The sequence below is a fragment of the Saccopteryx leptura genome, chromosome 2 (genome assembly GCF_036850995.1).
Source record: "Saccopteryx leptura isolate mSacLep1 chromosome 2, mSacLep1_pri_phased_curated, whole genome shotgun sequence".
Lineage (NCBI taxonomy): Eukaryota > Metazoa > Chordata > Mammalia > Chiroptera > Emballonuridae > Saccopteryx > Saccopteryx leptura.
The window spans coordinates 364,158,911-364,173,651 of NC_089504.1; the positions used below are offsets into that span (position 1 = coordinate 364,158,911).

Below are 14,741 nucleotides of genomic sequence, written 5' to 3' on the forward strand. Positions count from 1 at the left end.
TCAATCAATGGTCAATAGTTTTGTTATTTTTAAATAATAAGTTATAACACAGTTTTATAAAGTTAGAAAGAGAAAGTTGAAGAACTGTGATTTTGGCGGCGGCTTGTCCGTCAGGTATCCGGTGCCAGGCCATTTAGGCAGAGCTCATGTTGGGCGCGCTGGCTCCTGCGAGGTGAGCAATGCCCTCTTCTAGGAGATGAAGTTACCGCAGGCTGCCCTCTAGGGTGCGGCGCTGAATTCAGGGCTGACCCAAGACCACCTGATCGGGAAGGTAGCAAGAAGCCCTCTGGATTAAGAGGGGCCGGGGACGGAAGCGCCTCTGCAGGTGCAAACGGGTTTTGGGTGTCGGGGGCTGCGGCCCGAAGCGCGGTCCCGCGGCAGGTGCGGACCCGGAGGCGGAGAGGGGTCAGGCGCTGCCGGCTGGGGCCGGGGCCGGGGCCGGGGCCAGTGCCGGGCCCAGGGCGCAGCGCCCCCTGGGCGCCCAGGCTGGTTGGCGCGTGGGGAGCGCGCAGGGCGGCGGGGACGCGCGGGCGGCCTGGCCTGCGCACCAGGCTGCGGGAGCCATGCGGCAGACCAGGAGCAACGCGTCCTCCGAGCCACGCGGGCAGAAGCGGCCTGGGGCCGCCCGGGCTCCTGCCTCCAGGGCTCCCGGCCACACTACCCGTGCGCGGACACCCGCGCGCCAGGCCGGGAACAGGAGCCGGGCGGCGACGAGGCGCCCACCGGCCAAGCAGCCACCGCAGCAGCCAAGGCAGTCGGCGCGGGCACAGGAGGCGGGCCCCGGGGAGCCGCCGCCGCCGCCCTCGACCCCGGTGACTCCGACGTCCTCGGTCGCCGCGCTGGACCTGGGCGACCAGCGGGAGCGCTGGGAGACGTTCCAGAAGCGGCAGAGGCTCACCTTCGAGGGGGCCGCAAAGCTCCTGCTGGACACCTTGTGAGTGCCGCTGGGCGGGGATCCGGGGCAGGGCCCATCCGCCGCCCGGCCCCCGCGAGCCTCTGCCTGCTGGCGGGCTGGGGGCCGCCTGGGCGTCTCGCCCCGCGTCTCTGCCGCGCTGTCCGCGGGTGAGCGTCGCACGGGGCGCGTGGCTAACTCTTAGCGGCTGCGCGGCCTGGCCTGGCGGCTCCTTCCCGGAAAGGCTGAGCGCGCCCCCGCGGACACTGCGGGGGCGGGGGGTCGCGAAGGGTCTCTCTCCCGGGTGGGACAGCCGTCGCGCTGGGTGTGTGCTGTGTCGCTTGACTGGGCGGACAGAGGGTCCCGGGATCTTTCCCGATGAAACGAAATCTCGTGACATTATTCGCACCTGAAGTCGCTATTTATGTTTACGCAGGTGTTTTTGGTGAGAAGGTGGGGTGGAGGGAAAGTTTCGGGGAGTGAGAAAAGCTTAATATGTTTTGAACCAACTAGGATGCGAAGTCCCGGGTTTGTTCCTGGCGCTCGCCGTGAGGGGCGGGGTGGCCGAGAGGGGTTTCTGAGAGCATCCCGAAGGGCGCGCACAAAACAAAGAGGGGCGGGTGCGGGAGCGCAGCGCGGGTACCTAAGATGGAGGGAGTCTTTTTTTTTTTTATTTAATGTAAAAATAGAGGCCTTTATTTAATTAAGGTTTCTAAGTAGCTTCCCTGGGAGCCTATTCTAACAACTTTAAATTTTCTATTTTTAGATCTTAAACGTTTCCCTTTTTTAAAAATTGAATTTATTGGTTTGCAAAAAACATTCAGGTTTTACGTGTACAAGTCAATAAATCATCATCTGCACACTGCATTTCTTTTATCAGATTCACAGTTCCTCTTCAGAGCGAGGCATCTGGTGGTGCTGTAGCGAAGAGTTCTGTCTGTCTTGCTTGTATCTTTCACCAGGAGGACAGAGAGAGAGCGCGCGCATGAGCTGTGTGTGCAGCAGGGTCCCGCGTGACTACTCAAATGCTTATCTTTCTGATTTTCCGTTTTACGTAGCGAATACCAGGGCCTGGTGAAGCACACAGGAGGCTGCCACTGTGGAGCCGTTCGCTTTGAAGTCTGGGCCTCCGCAGACTTGCACATCTTTGACTGCAAGTGAGTGTGTCCTCTTCTCAAGTCGGTTTAAACGGACTCATGAGCTAAAACGCAGTGTCTTCAGACCCCATCTGGGGGGAGCGCAGACAACACAGAGCTGGTAGTTGTTGGGAGTTGAGTCATGGGCGTGTGTTCTGTTCTTTTTCTCATGTTGTATATGTGCTGGAAGTTTTTAATAATGAAACACATTTGTAAAAGATGGAGTCTGAAGTGTACCGAGTCTGGTGTGTGTGTGTGTGTGTGTGTGTGTGTGTGTGTGTGTGTGTGTGTGTGTGTGTGGAAGGGAGACAGAGCTCACTCCCACAGCACAGCCCCAGGTGACACAGAGCAGGGTCCACTGGCTTGTGCCTAGCAGAGTCTCCCGTAGGCCTAATTCTGCTGGTGGGTGGAGGGAGTGGTAGCTGGAGATGTGGGTCAGTCTGGGCACTGAATGAAATGCCTTGGACAGAGTGTTCAGATTTAGGGGGAGGTGGAGGGTGCTAGCACCTGGAAGTTCTCCATGCCCCAGGCCCTCTTGCTCTGCTCTTTCAAACAAGGCAGATGGCACTGCCAGGATCTGTGGAGGGCTTGTTTTTTAGTACCTTCCCGAGTATTGTAACTGAACAAGGGTTACAGTGATACTTGAATTATATGTGAAAAATATCACAGAACCTGACCAGGCAGTGGCACAGTGGATAGAGCATCGGCCTGGGACGCAGAGGACCCAGGTTCAAAACTCTGAGGTTGCCGGCTTGAACGTGTGATCATAGACATGACCCCATGGTCCCTGGCTTGAGCCCGAAGGTCACTGGCTTGAGCAAGGGATTACTCGGTCTGCTGTAGTCCCCCAGTCAAGGCATATGAGAGAGCAATTAGAACAACTAAGGTGCCGCAACAAAGAACTGATGCTTCTCATCTCTCTCCGTCTGTCTGTCCCTATCTGTCCCTTTCTCTGTCTCTCTTGCAAATAATAATAATAATAATAATAATAATAATAAATCTCATGGAACTATTCAGATGGGGTACTGACCAGGCTACTAACAGTGGAGTCCAGTTTGAAGAGTTGCCATGGATTATACTAGAGGATTAGAGGGTCCTCTAGGTAGAGGATTTATACTAAATTAGAATTTTTTTAAAAGGAAGACTGAAAAGAGGGGGCTTGGATTTAATTCCAAAGGTGGTAATCCTGAGGACCTCTTTTACATGGAGTTAGGCTTTCTGTGATATGTGGATGAGGAAAGAGGGAAGTATAACCTACCTTATCCACTTTTGGTATAGCTATCCCCAAGGTATAAGATTGTAGTTGGCCCTGGCTGGACAGCTCGGTTGGTTAGAGCATCATCCTGAAGCACAGAAGTTGCCGGTTCGATCCCCGGTCAGGGCACATACCGGAGCATCTCGGTGTTCCTGTCTCTCTCTCTTGCTGAAGTCAATAAATAAAAATTGTTTACAAAAAAAAAAAAAAGTTGTAGCTGGGCCAGACACAGGTGTCTCTAGAATGTGACGGTTCCCTTCACTGTAGTGAACTGAGGGTGGTCACAGGAATGCGGGTCTCTAGGTCCTGGCTTTCCTGTTGGTTGTGAGACCTGCAGGCGGAGACCCCAGGTGGGCCAGTCGGTCTTCCTGAACACCCCGTCCTGAGTTGTCCTGGAAAGGGTTTCACTTCTGGGGTCAGCCAGTCTGAAATCATGTCAGGTTGGGCCCCGTGGGCACTCAGAGGGTGCAGATGGCTGTTCACGACCTGAGACTTGCTCTGTTTGTCTGTAGCTGCAGTGTTTGCAAGAAGAAGCAGAACAGACACTTCATTGTTCCTGCTTCTCGCTTCAAGCTCCTGAAGGTTAGTGCTAAGAGCAGGGTTGAAGATGCAGAGCCCACTGGTGAGTCCCTCCTTACAGCATACCCCTGTCTCTGCAAGGGGACAGAGAACACAGCAGGGCCTCTCTGGGGCTTTAATTTCCCTGGTCGCCTAAGGGCTCTCCTTCCTTCCTCCCTCCCTCCCTCCCTCCCTCCCTTCCTCCCTTTCTTCCTTCCTTCTTTTCTGAAGGTGGAAACGAGGAGGCAGTCAGACAGACTCCTGCATGTGCCCGACCGGGATCCACCCGGCACGCCCACCAGGGGACGATGCTCTGCCCATCTGGGGCGTTGCTCTGCCACAATCAGAGCCATTCTAGCGCCTGAGGCAGAGGCCATGGAGCCATCCTCAGTGCCCGGGCCAACTTTGCTCCAATGGAGCCTTGGCTGCAGGAGGGGAAGAGAGAGACAGAGAGGAAGGAGAGGGGGAGGGGTCGAGAAGCAGATGGGCGCTTCTCCTGTGTGCCCTGGCCGGAAATCGAACCCGGGACTTCCGCACGCCAGGCCGACGCTCTACCATTGAGCCAACCGGCCAGGGCCTCTTCTTTATTTTTTAAAGGTTGTGTTATGTTTTTCTGTTTCTTTTGGATGCTTATTTGATATTACTGAATAAATAGGTGTAAGTAAATTAGATGACCCAAATCCTGTCAACCAGAGGCAACCACTGTTAATATTTTGGTGTGTGTCCTTGTGTATTATCTTCTACACAGATAAATATGTATATATCTAAATATATTATATGTTTTTGATCGAAGTAGATTTTGCCTTTCTGGGTTGTTTTTTAATTTATTTATTTTTATTTATTCATTATAGAGAGGGAAGAGAGAGAGAGAGTGAGAGAGAAGGGGGGAGGAGCAGAAAGCATCAACTCCCATATGTGCCTTGACCAGGCAAGCCCAGGGTTTTGAACTGGCAACCTCAGCGTTTCCAGGTTGACACTTTATCCACTGCGCCCATCACAGGTCAGGCTCTGTTTTATAATCGACTTTGGCATGCCTGGCCCAGGCGATGGTGCAGTATAGCGGTAGTCAACCTTTTTATACCTACCGCCCACTTTTGTATCTCTGTTAGTAGTAAAATTTTCTAACTGCCCACTGGTTCCACAGTCATGGTGATTTATAAAGTAGGGAAGTAACTTTACTTTATAAAATTTATAAAGCAGAGTGACAGCAAGTTAAAGCAGATAATAATGCTTTTAAGTACTTTATGTCAGATTTTCGCTAAGTTTGGCAGAATAAATCTTTATAAAACAACTTACTATAGTTAAATCTATCTTTTTATTTATACTTGGTTGCTCCGCTACTGCCCACCATGAAAGCTGGAACACCCACTAGTGGGCGGTAGGGACCAGGTTGACTACCACTGGTGCAGCAGATAGAGCATTGGAGTGGGATGCAGAGGACCTAGGTTTGAAACCCCAAGGTCACTGGCTTGAGCAAGGGGTCACTCGGTCTGCTGTAGCCCCCCGGTCAAGGCACATACGAGAAAGCAATCAGTGAACAACTAAGGTGATGCAATGAAGAATTGATGCTTCTCATCTCTACCTTCCTGTCTTTCTGTCCCTATCTGTTTCTCTCTCTGTCACCAAAAAGAAAAAAAAGAAAGGCAGATGAGTACATATAGCCCTGGCTGGGTTAGAGCATCATCCTCCTGTGCCGAGGTTGCGGGTTCCATTCCCAGACAGGGCACATACAAGAATCAACCAATGAACACATAAATAAGTGGAAGAACAGCCTGACCTGTGGTGGCACAGTGGATAGAGCATCAACACAGAATGCTGAGGTCGCTGGTTCAAGGCCCCGGACTTGCCTGGTCAGGGCACGTATACCAGAAACAACTACTGTGAGTTGATGCTTCATGTTCCTCCCCCCATCCTTCTTTCCCTCTCTCTCCCTCTCTTTCTCTCTCTCTCCCCTCTCTTTAATATCAAGGAATAAAATTTAAAAGAAAAAGTAGAACAACAAATCAATGTTTCTCTCTCAAGAAAATAATTTTTTTTTTTTTTCTGAAGCTGGAAATGGGGAGGCAGTCAGACAGACTCCCGCATGCGCCCGACCGGGATCCACCTGGCACGCCCACCAGGGGGCGATGCTCTGCCCCTCCGGGGCATCGCTCTGTTGCAACCAGAGCCATTCTAGCGCCTGAGGCAGAGGCCAAGGAGCCATCCCCAGCGCCCGGGCCAACTTTTGCTCCAGTGGAGCTTAGGCTGCGGGAGGGGAAGAGAGAGACAGAGAGGAAGGAGAGGGGGAGGGGTGGAGAAGCAGATGGGCGCCTCTCCTGTGTGTCCTGGCCAGGAATCGAACCCGGGACTTCTGCACGCCAGGCTGACGCTCTACGACTGAGCAAACCAGCCAGGGCCACAAAATTTTTTTAAAGTGTGTATATATGGTGAAAAGTTTTTCCTGCGTGGTCCAGGCTTTTCCTCTCCCACACCATTTCCTACTGCAGTTATCCTGTCGTTCCTGTATTTGCATCATATTTTGTTGTATGAATCCACCATAAGCAGTTTCCTGCATTTGAACTTTGAGGTTGAATGCAGTTTTTTCAATGTTAAGCAATGCTCTGGTGAACCTCCTTTGTGTAAATCTTTGATGGTTTAGAAATTATTTCTTCCCTGGCTGGTTGGTTCAGTGGTAGCGTGTCTGCCCAGTGTGTAGATACCCTGGGTTCAATTTTCAGTCAGGGCACACAGGAGAAGCGACCATCTGCTTCTCCACCCTTCCCCTTCTCTCTCTCTCTCTCTCTCTTTCTCTCCCACAACATGGTTTGATTGGTTTGAGTGAGTTGGGCACTGAGAGTGGCTCCATGGCCTCCCCTCAAGTTGCTAAGAAGAGCTTGGTTGCTGAGCAACGGAGCAATGCCCCAGATGGGCAGAGCATCGCCCCCTAGTGGGCTTGCTGGGTAGATCCCAGTTGGGGCACATGCAGGAGTTTGTCTCTTTGCCTCCCTCCTCTCAATAAAAAAATAAATAAATAAAAAGAAATTGTCTTTATTAGTTCTCAGAAATAAGATCAGTGGTCAAGCGACACTCTTCCTGGGAGGGCTTGTGGTACTCTGTTGCACATGTGAGGAGGGGCTGTCATTCCATCCTTGCTTGTCCTTGTCCCTGTTCTAGTCTCAGATCTCTCTGTGCTTTGGTGTCATGGACCGTCCTGTCTCCTCGGCTAGATTGTGAGGGTCTCCAAGTACCATCTTTTGTCATGTCTGACCAGCTCCTGGCATCACAGGTTTGACAATTGAGTGGCCTCAGCACGTGTCTCGCAAGAAGGACTTGAGCGACCTCGTGAGTCCTGGTCTTTCCCGGGTCAGGAGACACGTAGTCCCAGATATGTCGGGCCAGGATCCCTCCTCTTCTTTGTTGGCCCCGTGATCCTCCGTGGGAGCAGTGGGGGAGGAGGGACAGGTGGGCAGCGCCCCCCGTCTCGTCTTTCCCAGAAGCCCCGGAGACTGCTGGTGTGCGCTCCTCAGGTGCCTGCTGGAGGCTGTGGCCACTCCACCTTCATCCTGAGCACACGTGACGGTGGTTTCCAAAGACACCGCCAGGTGCAGCCTTGGGCACTTGGGTCTTAGAATTGATATATTTTTTCCCTTTATTTCTCATTCTTAGGCCTGTTTCTCAGTGTATTTTTTATTATTAGTGTGAGAGAGAGAGAGAGAGACAGACAGGAAGGGAGAGAGATGAGAAGCATCTTGGGTCACTTTAGTTGTTAATTGGTTAATTGCTTCTCATCTCAATGCTTTGCTTTTTTTTTTTTTTTTTTTTGGTGTGTGTGTGTGTGTGTGTGTGTGTGTGTGTGCTTGGAGCTCCATTCTCTTTTTTGGCTCCAGCCTGTTGAAGAAGCAAGTTTCTGCTTATTTGTTTGTATTTCTTTCTCCCTCTCTCTTTTTTTTATTAAATTCAATGAGAGGAGGGGAGGCAGACAGCGACTCCCACATGTGCCCCGACCAGGATCCACTGGGCAAACCCACTTGGGGGTGATTCTCTGTCCATCTGGGTGTTGCTCCATTGCTCAGCAACCAAGCTCTTAGCAACTTTAGACGGAGGCCATGGAGCCGTCCTTAGCGCCCAGGGCCAACTTGCTCCAGTCAAGCCATGGCTGCAGGAGGAGAGGAGAGGAAAGGGGAGAGAGAGAGAGAGAGAGAGAGAGAGAAAGAGAGAGAGAGATGGGGGAGAGAGGGGTGGAGAAGCAGATGGTTACTTCTTGTGTGTGTCCTGACTGGGAATCAAACCCAGGATGTCCACATGCTGGACCTACACTATCTACTGAACCAACCGGCCAGGGCCAAGAGAGCCACTGTTTTAGAGAAAGGGCCAACAGAACTCTGTAAAGCAGTGCTCCCCAACCTTTTTTGGGCCACAGACTGGTTTAATGTCAGAAAATGTTTTCACGGACCGGCCTTTAGGGCGGGACGGATAAATGTATCATGTGACCGAGACAAGCGTCACGAGTGAGTCTTAGACGGATGTAACAGAGGGAATCTGGTCATTTTTAAAAAATAAAACATCGTTCAGACTTAAATAAAACGGAAATAATGTAAGTTATTTATTCTTTCTCTGCGGACCAGTACCAAATGGCCCACGGACTGGTACCGGTCCGCCGTCCGGGGGTTGGGGACCACTGCTGTAAAGGATTGGGTGTGAAGACAAGGAAGAGGGAGGAGTCAGAGTTACATCCACAGTGTTGTTGCTAAGCAACTAGGTGGCTGGAGATGCCAGTCCTGGGGGAGAAGCTGGTGAGAGTGCTGGGATCAGGGCTCTTTTCTGGGAAAGTTCGATGGAGGATGTGTTTTGGACATTCGTATAGGGACAGGAAGTCGCAGGTGGATATAAAGTCTGGACTTGTGAGAGAGGTCAGAGCTGGAGCTACCAACTTGGCAGTTGGCTTATTGGTGGTGGTTAGAGGTCTGAGACCGGGCGTGGTCAGCTGGGTAGAGGGTGTAGCCAGTGAAGGGAGAGAGCAGAGGACAGCCCTGGGGCTCACCAGCATGGATAGCGGCCCGAGAGGGAAGGAGGGAAAAAACAGGAGTGTGGTGTCCTCAGAGACAAATGTTTCAAAAAGGAAGGGGGAGTACTGAGAGGTCAGGTGAAGAAGGACAAGTTAAGGACCCAGTGGTCAAGAGGAGTGGCCATCAGGCCCTAGCTGGTCTCTCTCCCTCCCTCCCTTTCTCTCTGTAAAATCAATCAATTACAAAAAAAGAGAGAAGTGACCATTAGATCTGTCACATGGTGGTCACTGGTGATTTCTGAGCAGGCATGAAGACAGAAGAAATGACCAGACAGGTTGAGAACACGGCAGTTTGACGAGGACAGGCTGTGCGTTTCTGCGGGGAGCAGGGCTGTGGTCAGGTTGGTGAGGGAATGAGGACCTGAATGTCGCTGGGTGGCCTCTCCTACGTACTGCAGGAGGTATAAGTAGGTGTGAGGCAGCTCCCAGTTCCTCTCGGTCACGTCCTGGGGCAAAGCGTGTGGTCAGATGGCTCTGGCTGGTTTGGGACCACTTGGCAGCTGTCCTATGCTGCTACTCTCTGTCCTTATTGGCGGCAGGAAGCTCTGAGGGAAAGTGTGACGGCCTGCTGGCCCCTTGACACGCTCACGCGCGCACACACAGGTGTGTGTCTTCTTTATCAAAAACACGGAGAGGGCACTACGCTGCACGGTTTTTAGGCTTTGCTTTTTCACTTAACCTAGTCCTCTTGGAGGCTGGTTCTGTAGTCGAACTTGTAAGCAGAACTGCCTGGTTCTTTTCAAAAGCTGCAGGTGATCCCATTCTACGAGTGTCCCTCATTGCTTTACCCAGTCTTCTGTTGATGGACAGTTTCAGTTTTTCAGTCTTTGAAATTTACGAACAGTGCTATATCTCTATACATGTGTCACTGGACACATATGGAGCTTTTTTTTTTCTTGAAAGAGAGAGAGAGAGAGAGAGAGAGAGAGAGAGAGAGACATGAAGGGAGGAAGAGGGGGAGAAGCATCAACCTGTAGTTGCTCACTTCAGTTGTGCTCTGAGCTTCTCCTGTGTGCCCTGATGGGGGCCGTGTCAGGGCCCCTTGCTCAAGGGAGCAACCTTGGGCTTTTCATGCCAGTGACCTTGGGCTCAAGCTGGCGAGATTTGGGATCATATGGATGAGTCCCCTGCTCCAGCCAGTGGCCCCACAGTGACAAGCCCACGCTCAGAGCCAGGGACCCCACAGTGACAAGCCCATGCTCAGAGCCAGGGACCCCACAGTGACAAGCCCGCGCTCAGAGCCAGGGACCCCACAGTGACAAGCCCGCGCTCAGAGCCAGGGACCCCACAGTGACAAGCCCGCGCCCAGAGCCAGGGACCCCACAGTGACAAGCCCGCGCCCAGAGCCAGGGATCCCACAGTGACAAGCCCGCGCTCAGAGCCAGGGACCCCACAGTGACAAGCCCGCGCCCAGGGCCGGGGATCCCACAGTGACAAGCCCGCGCCCAGGGCCAGGGACCCCACAGTGACAAGCCCGCGCCGAGGGCCAGGGACCCCACGGTGACAAACCCGCGCCCAGAGCCAGGGGCCCCACGGTGACAAGCCCGCGCCCAGAGCCAGGGACCCCACGGTGACAAGCCCGCGCCCAGAGCCAGGGGCCCCACGGTGACAAGCCCGCGCCCAGAGCCAGGGGCCCCACGGTGACAAGCCCGCGCCCAGAGCCAGGGACCCCACGGTGACAAGCCCGCGCCCAGAGCCAGGGGCCCCACGGTGACAAGCCCGCGCTCAGAGCCAGGGACCCCACGGTGACAAGCCCGCGCCCAGAACCAGGGACCCCACGGTGACAAGCCCGCGCCCAGAGCCAGGGACCCCACGGTGACAAGCCCGCGCCCAGAGCCAGGGACCCCACGGTGACAAGCCCGCGCCCAGGGCCAGCGACCCCACGGTGACAAGCCCGCTCTCAGAACCAGGGACCCCACGGTGACAGGCCCACGCTCAGAGCCAGGGACCCCACGGTGACAGGCCCGCGCTCAGAACCAGGGACCCCACAGTGACAGGCCCGTGCTCAGGGACCCCACAGTGACAGGGTCAGGCCCGCGCCCAGGGACCCCACAGTGACAGGGTCAGGCCCGCGCCCAGGGACCCCACAGTGACAAGCCCGCGCCCAGAGCCGGGGACCCCACAGTGAGAAGCCCGCGCTCAGAGCCGGGGACCCCACAGTGACAAGCCCGCGCTCAGAGCCGGGGACCCCACAGTGACAAGCCCGCGCTCAGAGCCAGGGACCCCACAGTGACAAGCCCGTGCTTAGGGACCCGGAGCTTTGCCTGGTTTCAGGCTGACCCTTGATCCGCTGGCCACCGCTGGTCAGGCTGGAGCTTTAATTTTGGGATAAATGTGTAGAAGTGGAGCTGTTGTATTAAAGGGTGTGTTCATGTAAGATACTGTCAGGTGTCAGTTGTTACCTGTTTGTGTCCGCATGACAGATACAGGAGTGCGTGTTTTTCTGTGTACTGGCTGAGACTGTGTTAAACAAGGTTTTGCTTTTTTTGCCCACCTGAAGGTGGAAAATACCTCATTGCATTTCGCGAGTGGAAACATCGTTTTGTGGGTTAAAGAGCTATTTGTTTGCTCTTTTCACTGTTTGTTTAGCTCTTTGCCCCTTGTTAGTATCCATTTAGGAAATTGGCCCTTTGTCTAGGATATCTGGCAAGTATTGTTTTCTTTTTCTGTGTGTGTGTGTGACAGAAACAGAGAGAGTCAGAGAGAGGGATAGATAGGGACAGACAGACATGAATGGAGACAGATGAGAAGCATTAATTATTAGTTTTTCATTGTGATACCTTAGTTGTTCATTGGTTCTTTCTCATAGTGCCTTGACACAGCAGAGCGAGTGACCCCTTGCTCAAGCCAGTGACTTTGGGCTCAAGCTGGTGACCTCGGGGTTTCAAACCTGGGCCCTCTGCGTCCCAGTCCAACATTCTATCCACTGCACCGCCGCCTGGTCAGGCAAATATTGTTTTCTTAATTTGTCCTTTGTGGATGAATTCAGATGCAGTCAGCTGTTTTCCTAAGACTGTTCGCCATGCCTTTCGGGGACAAGGAGAGCCAGTCCCCAGCGTGAGCTGCCTGCCCACCGAGGTCCCAGGAAGCAGACACTTTCACTCCCTGACGTCGTCGGCGGGACAGGGACAGTGTGGGACGGAGCTGCTCTGTGCGCAGTGGACCCAAAAGAAGGCTGGAACGTCACTTCTCTAGGACGGGACCCGTCTGCACTGATGTATCTCCTGGCAGTGTAGACGGGTCCCCGTCCCAGAGAAGCCTCGTCCCTGCCCTGGCTGATTGGGTATGTCCTCATCGTCCCAAGCACAGCCTTACACAAGTGCTTCCCAACCCAGGGAGCCTTTTGTGTCTTTTTTTTTTTTAAAGAACTTTTTTTAAAATTATTTATTTATTCATTTTAGAGGAGAGAGATTGAGGGGGGGGGGGAGGGAGAGACAGAAGGGGGGGAGGAGCAGGAAGCTTCAACTCCCATATGTGCCTTGACCGTGCAAGCTCAGGGTTTTGAACTGGCAACCTCAGCATTCCAGGTCAATGCTTTATCCACTGCGCCACCACAGGTCAGGCCCCAGTGAGCCTTTTAAAAGATACATATATATATATTTTAGTGACAAAAAAACTCTCTGTAAACGAGACACCGACCCGTTGGTCTGTTTTCCCCTAGGGAGCCAACAGCATAACCACCTACACGTTCAACACGCACAAAGCGCAGCACACCTTCTGCAAGATGTGCGGCGTGCAGAGCTTCTACACGCCCCGCTCCAACCCCAGCGGCTTCGGTGAGTGCCCCGCCTGCGGGGGCATGCTGCCGGGAAAGGCGGGCACCAGCTCGTGGGGCTGGCCTCCCGCGTGGTGGGGCGTGGCGAGACTCTTCTGTGGGCTCGTTTCCTGTGAACGGGGCTCTTCGGCCAGCGGCACCCCTTCCAGACGGTGGGAGGTGAGACCGGCTCCGGTCATCCCTGGTTCTCACCGCTGGTGCCGCCACTGCCGTGCGTCCCTGAGGTGGACATGGAGGGGTGGCGAGAGTCCAGGACAGCGGGCGGGCCTGTGGGAAGGGGGAAGTCTCTATTTAGTTATTATTTTTTTGTATTTTTCTGAAGTGAGAAGTGGGGAGGCAGTCAGACTCCCGCATGCACTCGACCAGAATTCACCCGGCAAGCCCACTAGGGGGTGATGCTCTGTCCATAAGGGACGTTGCTCCATTGCAACTGGAGCCATTCTAGCACTTGAGGCGGAGGCCATGGAGCCATCCTCAGTGCCTGGGCCAACTTTGCTCCAGTGGAGCCTTGGCTGCGGGAGGGGAAGAAAGAGACAGAGAGGAAGGAGAGGGGGAGGGGTGGAGAAGCAGATGGGCGCTTCTCCTGTGTGCCCTGGCCGGGAATCGAACCCGGGACTTCCGCACCCTGGGCAGACACTCTACCACTGAGCCACCCGGCCAGGGCCACTGGGGGGAGTTTTAGCAACAGTGCTTGAAGGGATAGAGGAGGCAATAACAAGGGGCATTGATAATACCAGGCAAATTGTTTTGGTTCAGAACGCAGAGAGGAGGAAGCCCCCTACCCGAGTCCCTCTTGGGGTCCCCTCGGATCTGCAGAGAGAGAACAGCCTGAGACGGTTTTTGCAGTGACGCCCGCTGCAGGGTGAAGGGACGCAGAGGGGCGTTGAGGGCGATCCTGGGGGGTCTCACTCCCGGCAGGCAGGCAGCCCAGTGCTGTGCCGGGCTGTCCTGTGTCTCGTGCTGGGGGGTGGAATGTGACGTCACCCTGCCCCTTCCTGCCCCGTCTCGTCAGCAGCCCCTCTGTCCCTTGTGGGCCTGCGAGGCGCAGGCAAAGCCTGTGGACAGCATAAAGCCTCGTGCAGGTGGGGAGGCGCTTAGTGCTCACAGGTGACCTGCCTGAGCCCCGGAGAGGCCTGTGAATCCCTCAGACCGCCGGTCAGAGGTGGCCCTAGGCCGAGCCCTTCCCCTCGTTTTGCTCTCATCGTGGTGGGGGCGGCCGTCCAGCCTTGGCCGTCCCTGGCCTGGGAAACCTGACACCCGTCTGAGATGGGGGACATCGGCCAGGAGGCTGAGGCCAGCCCGGTGTGTCCCTCGGAGAGCCTCGCATACCCGGCCGCGATGCTGGCCGCCTCGCACACCCAGCCGCGATGCTGGCCGCTGTGCGTGTGTCCGTGAGCCGGTGCAGCACTGGGCTCACTCACGCTGGGCACCCCGTCTGTGCCCCTTCTCCCCCCAGGCATCGCCCCCCACTGCCTGGACGAGGGCACCGTGCGGAGCATGGTCATTGAGGAGTTCAACGGCAGCGACTGGGAGAAGGCCATGAAGGAGCACCAGACCATCAAGAACATGTCTAAAGAGTGAGCTCCCGCTGGCTCTTCCTCCCGATCAGGAGGACCCATGGGGCCGTGGTCTTGCAGGGCCCCCACACCGGGGTGGCGCGGTGCTCATGAGCGGGGCTGACCCGGGCGGCCGGCGCTATCGGCCGCCCACCGCCTGACCTCCGTGCTTTGCTCCAGCCTCCAGTCTCTTTAGGGAGCTCTCTGTTGTTTCCCAGCCCAGATTTTGATGTAGGCTAGTTGACATCTTCCTTCCTCTTCCCAACTTTTGTGTGATCTTTTAGAAAAATAAATATTTTAATATCAAAGCAGTTACTATGATTTGTCATTTTCTTGGAACTTCAATTTTGTTTCTGAGGCCATTGATTAATAGCAGATATTGACTGAGCACCGTTAAGATGCGTCAGCCAGCCTGACCAGGAGGTGGCGCAGTGGATAGAGCGTCAGATTGAGACGCAGAGGACCCAGGTTTGAAACCTTGAGGTTGCTGGCTTGAGCGCAGGATCATTGACCCCATGGTCACTG

General features: G+C 54.5%; 2 protein-coding genes and 1 non-coding gene across 4 annotated transcripts in view; 1 reads left to right on the plus strand and 2 right to left on the minus strand.

Annotated features, from left to right (window-relative positions):
- The first annotated feature begins 267 nt into the window (after positions 1-267).
- On the plus strand, positions 268-14,692 carry CENPV (centromere protein V). Of its 2 annotated transcripts, none has more exons than XM_066364960.1 (5): positions 268-934; positions 1,951-2,049; positions 3,796-3,905; positions 12,547-12,661; positions 14,117-14,692. In XM_066364960.1, the coding sequence occupies exons 1-5, from the start codon at positions 564-566 to the stop codon at positions 14,166-14,168; spliced, it is 747 nt and encodes a 248-aa protein (XP_066221057.1). In that variant the 5' UTR covers positions 268-563; the 3' UTR covers positions 14,169-14,692. The 2 variants fall into 2 exon arrangements, with proteins under 2 accessions (XP_066221057.1, XP_066221055.1); XM_066364958.1 differs by having other exon boundaries at positions 276-934; positions 3,796-3,865; positions 14,117-14,682.
- The window catches only part of PIGL (phosphatidylinositol glycan anchor biosynthesis class L), a 52,611-nt gene continuing 50,545 nt past the window's right edge, over positions 12,676-14,741 (minus strand). The window contains exon 8 of the transcript XR_010748956.1: positions 12,676-12,927. The gene's annotated coding sequence lies outside the window, so the exon portion shown is untranslated. The remainder of the gene's footprint in view (positions 12,928-14,741) is intronic.
- On the minus strand, positions 13,249-13,324 carry TRNAP-AGG (transfer RNA proline (anticodon AGG)). Its single transcript has one exon. It is a non-coding gene; the product is annotated as a tRNA-Pro (tRNA).

Excerpts from the sequence above, each read along its gene's own strand:
- CENPV (XM_066364958.1), top strand. The coding sequence starts at position 564 with ATGCGGCAGACCAGGAGCAACGCGTCCTCCGAGCCACGCGGGCAGAAG. Across the intron at positions 2,050-3,795 it reads TTGCACATCTTTGACTGCAA|CTGCAGTGTTTGCAAGAAGA; the intron begins GTGAGTGTGTCC and ends GTTTGTCTGTAG. Across the intron at positions 12,662-14,116 it reads CTCCAACCCCAGCGGCTTCG|GCATCGCCCCCCACTGCCTG; the intron begins GTGAGTGCCCCG and ends TTCTCCCCCCAG.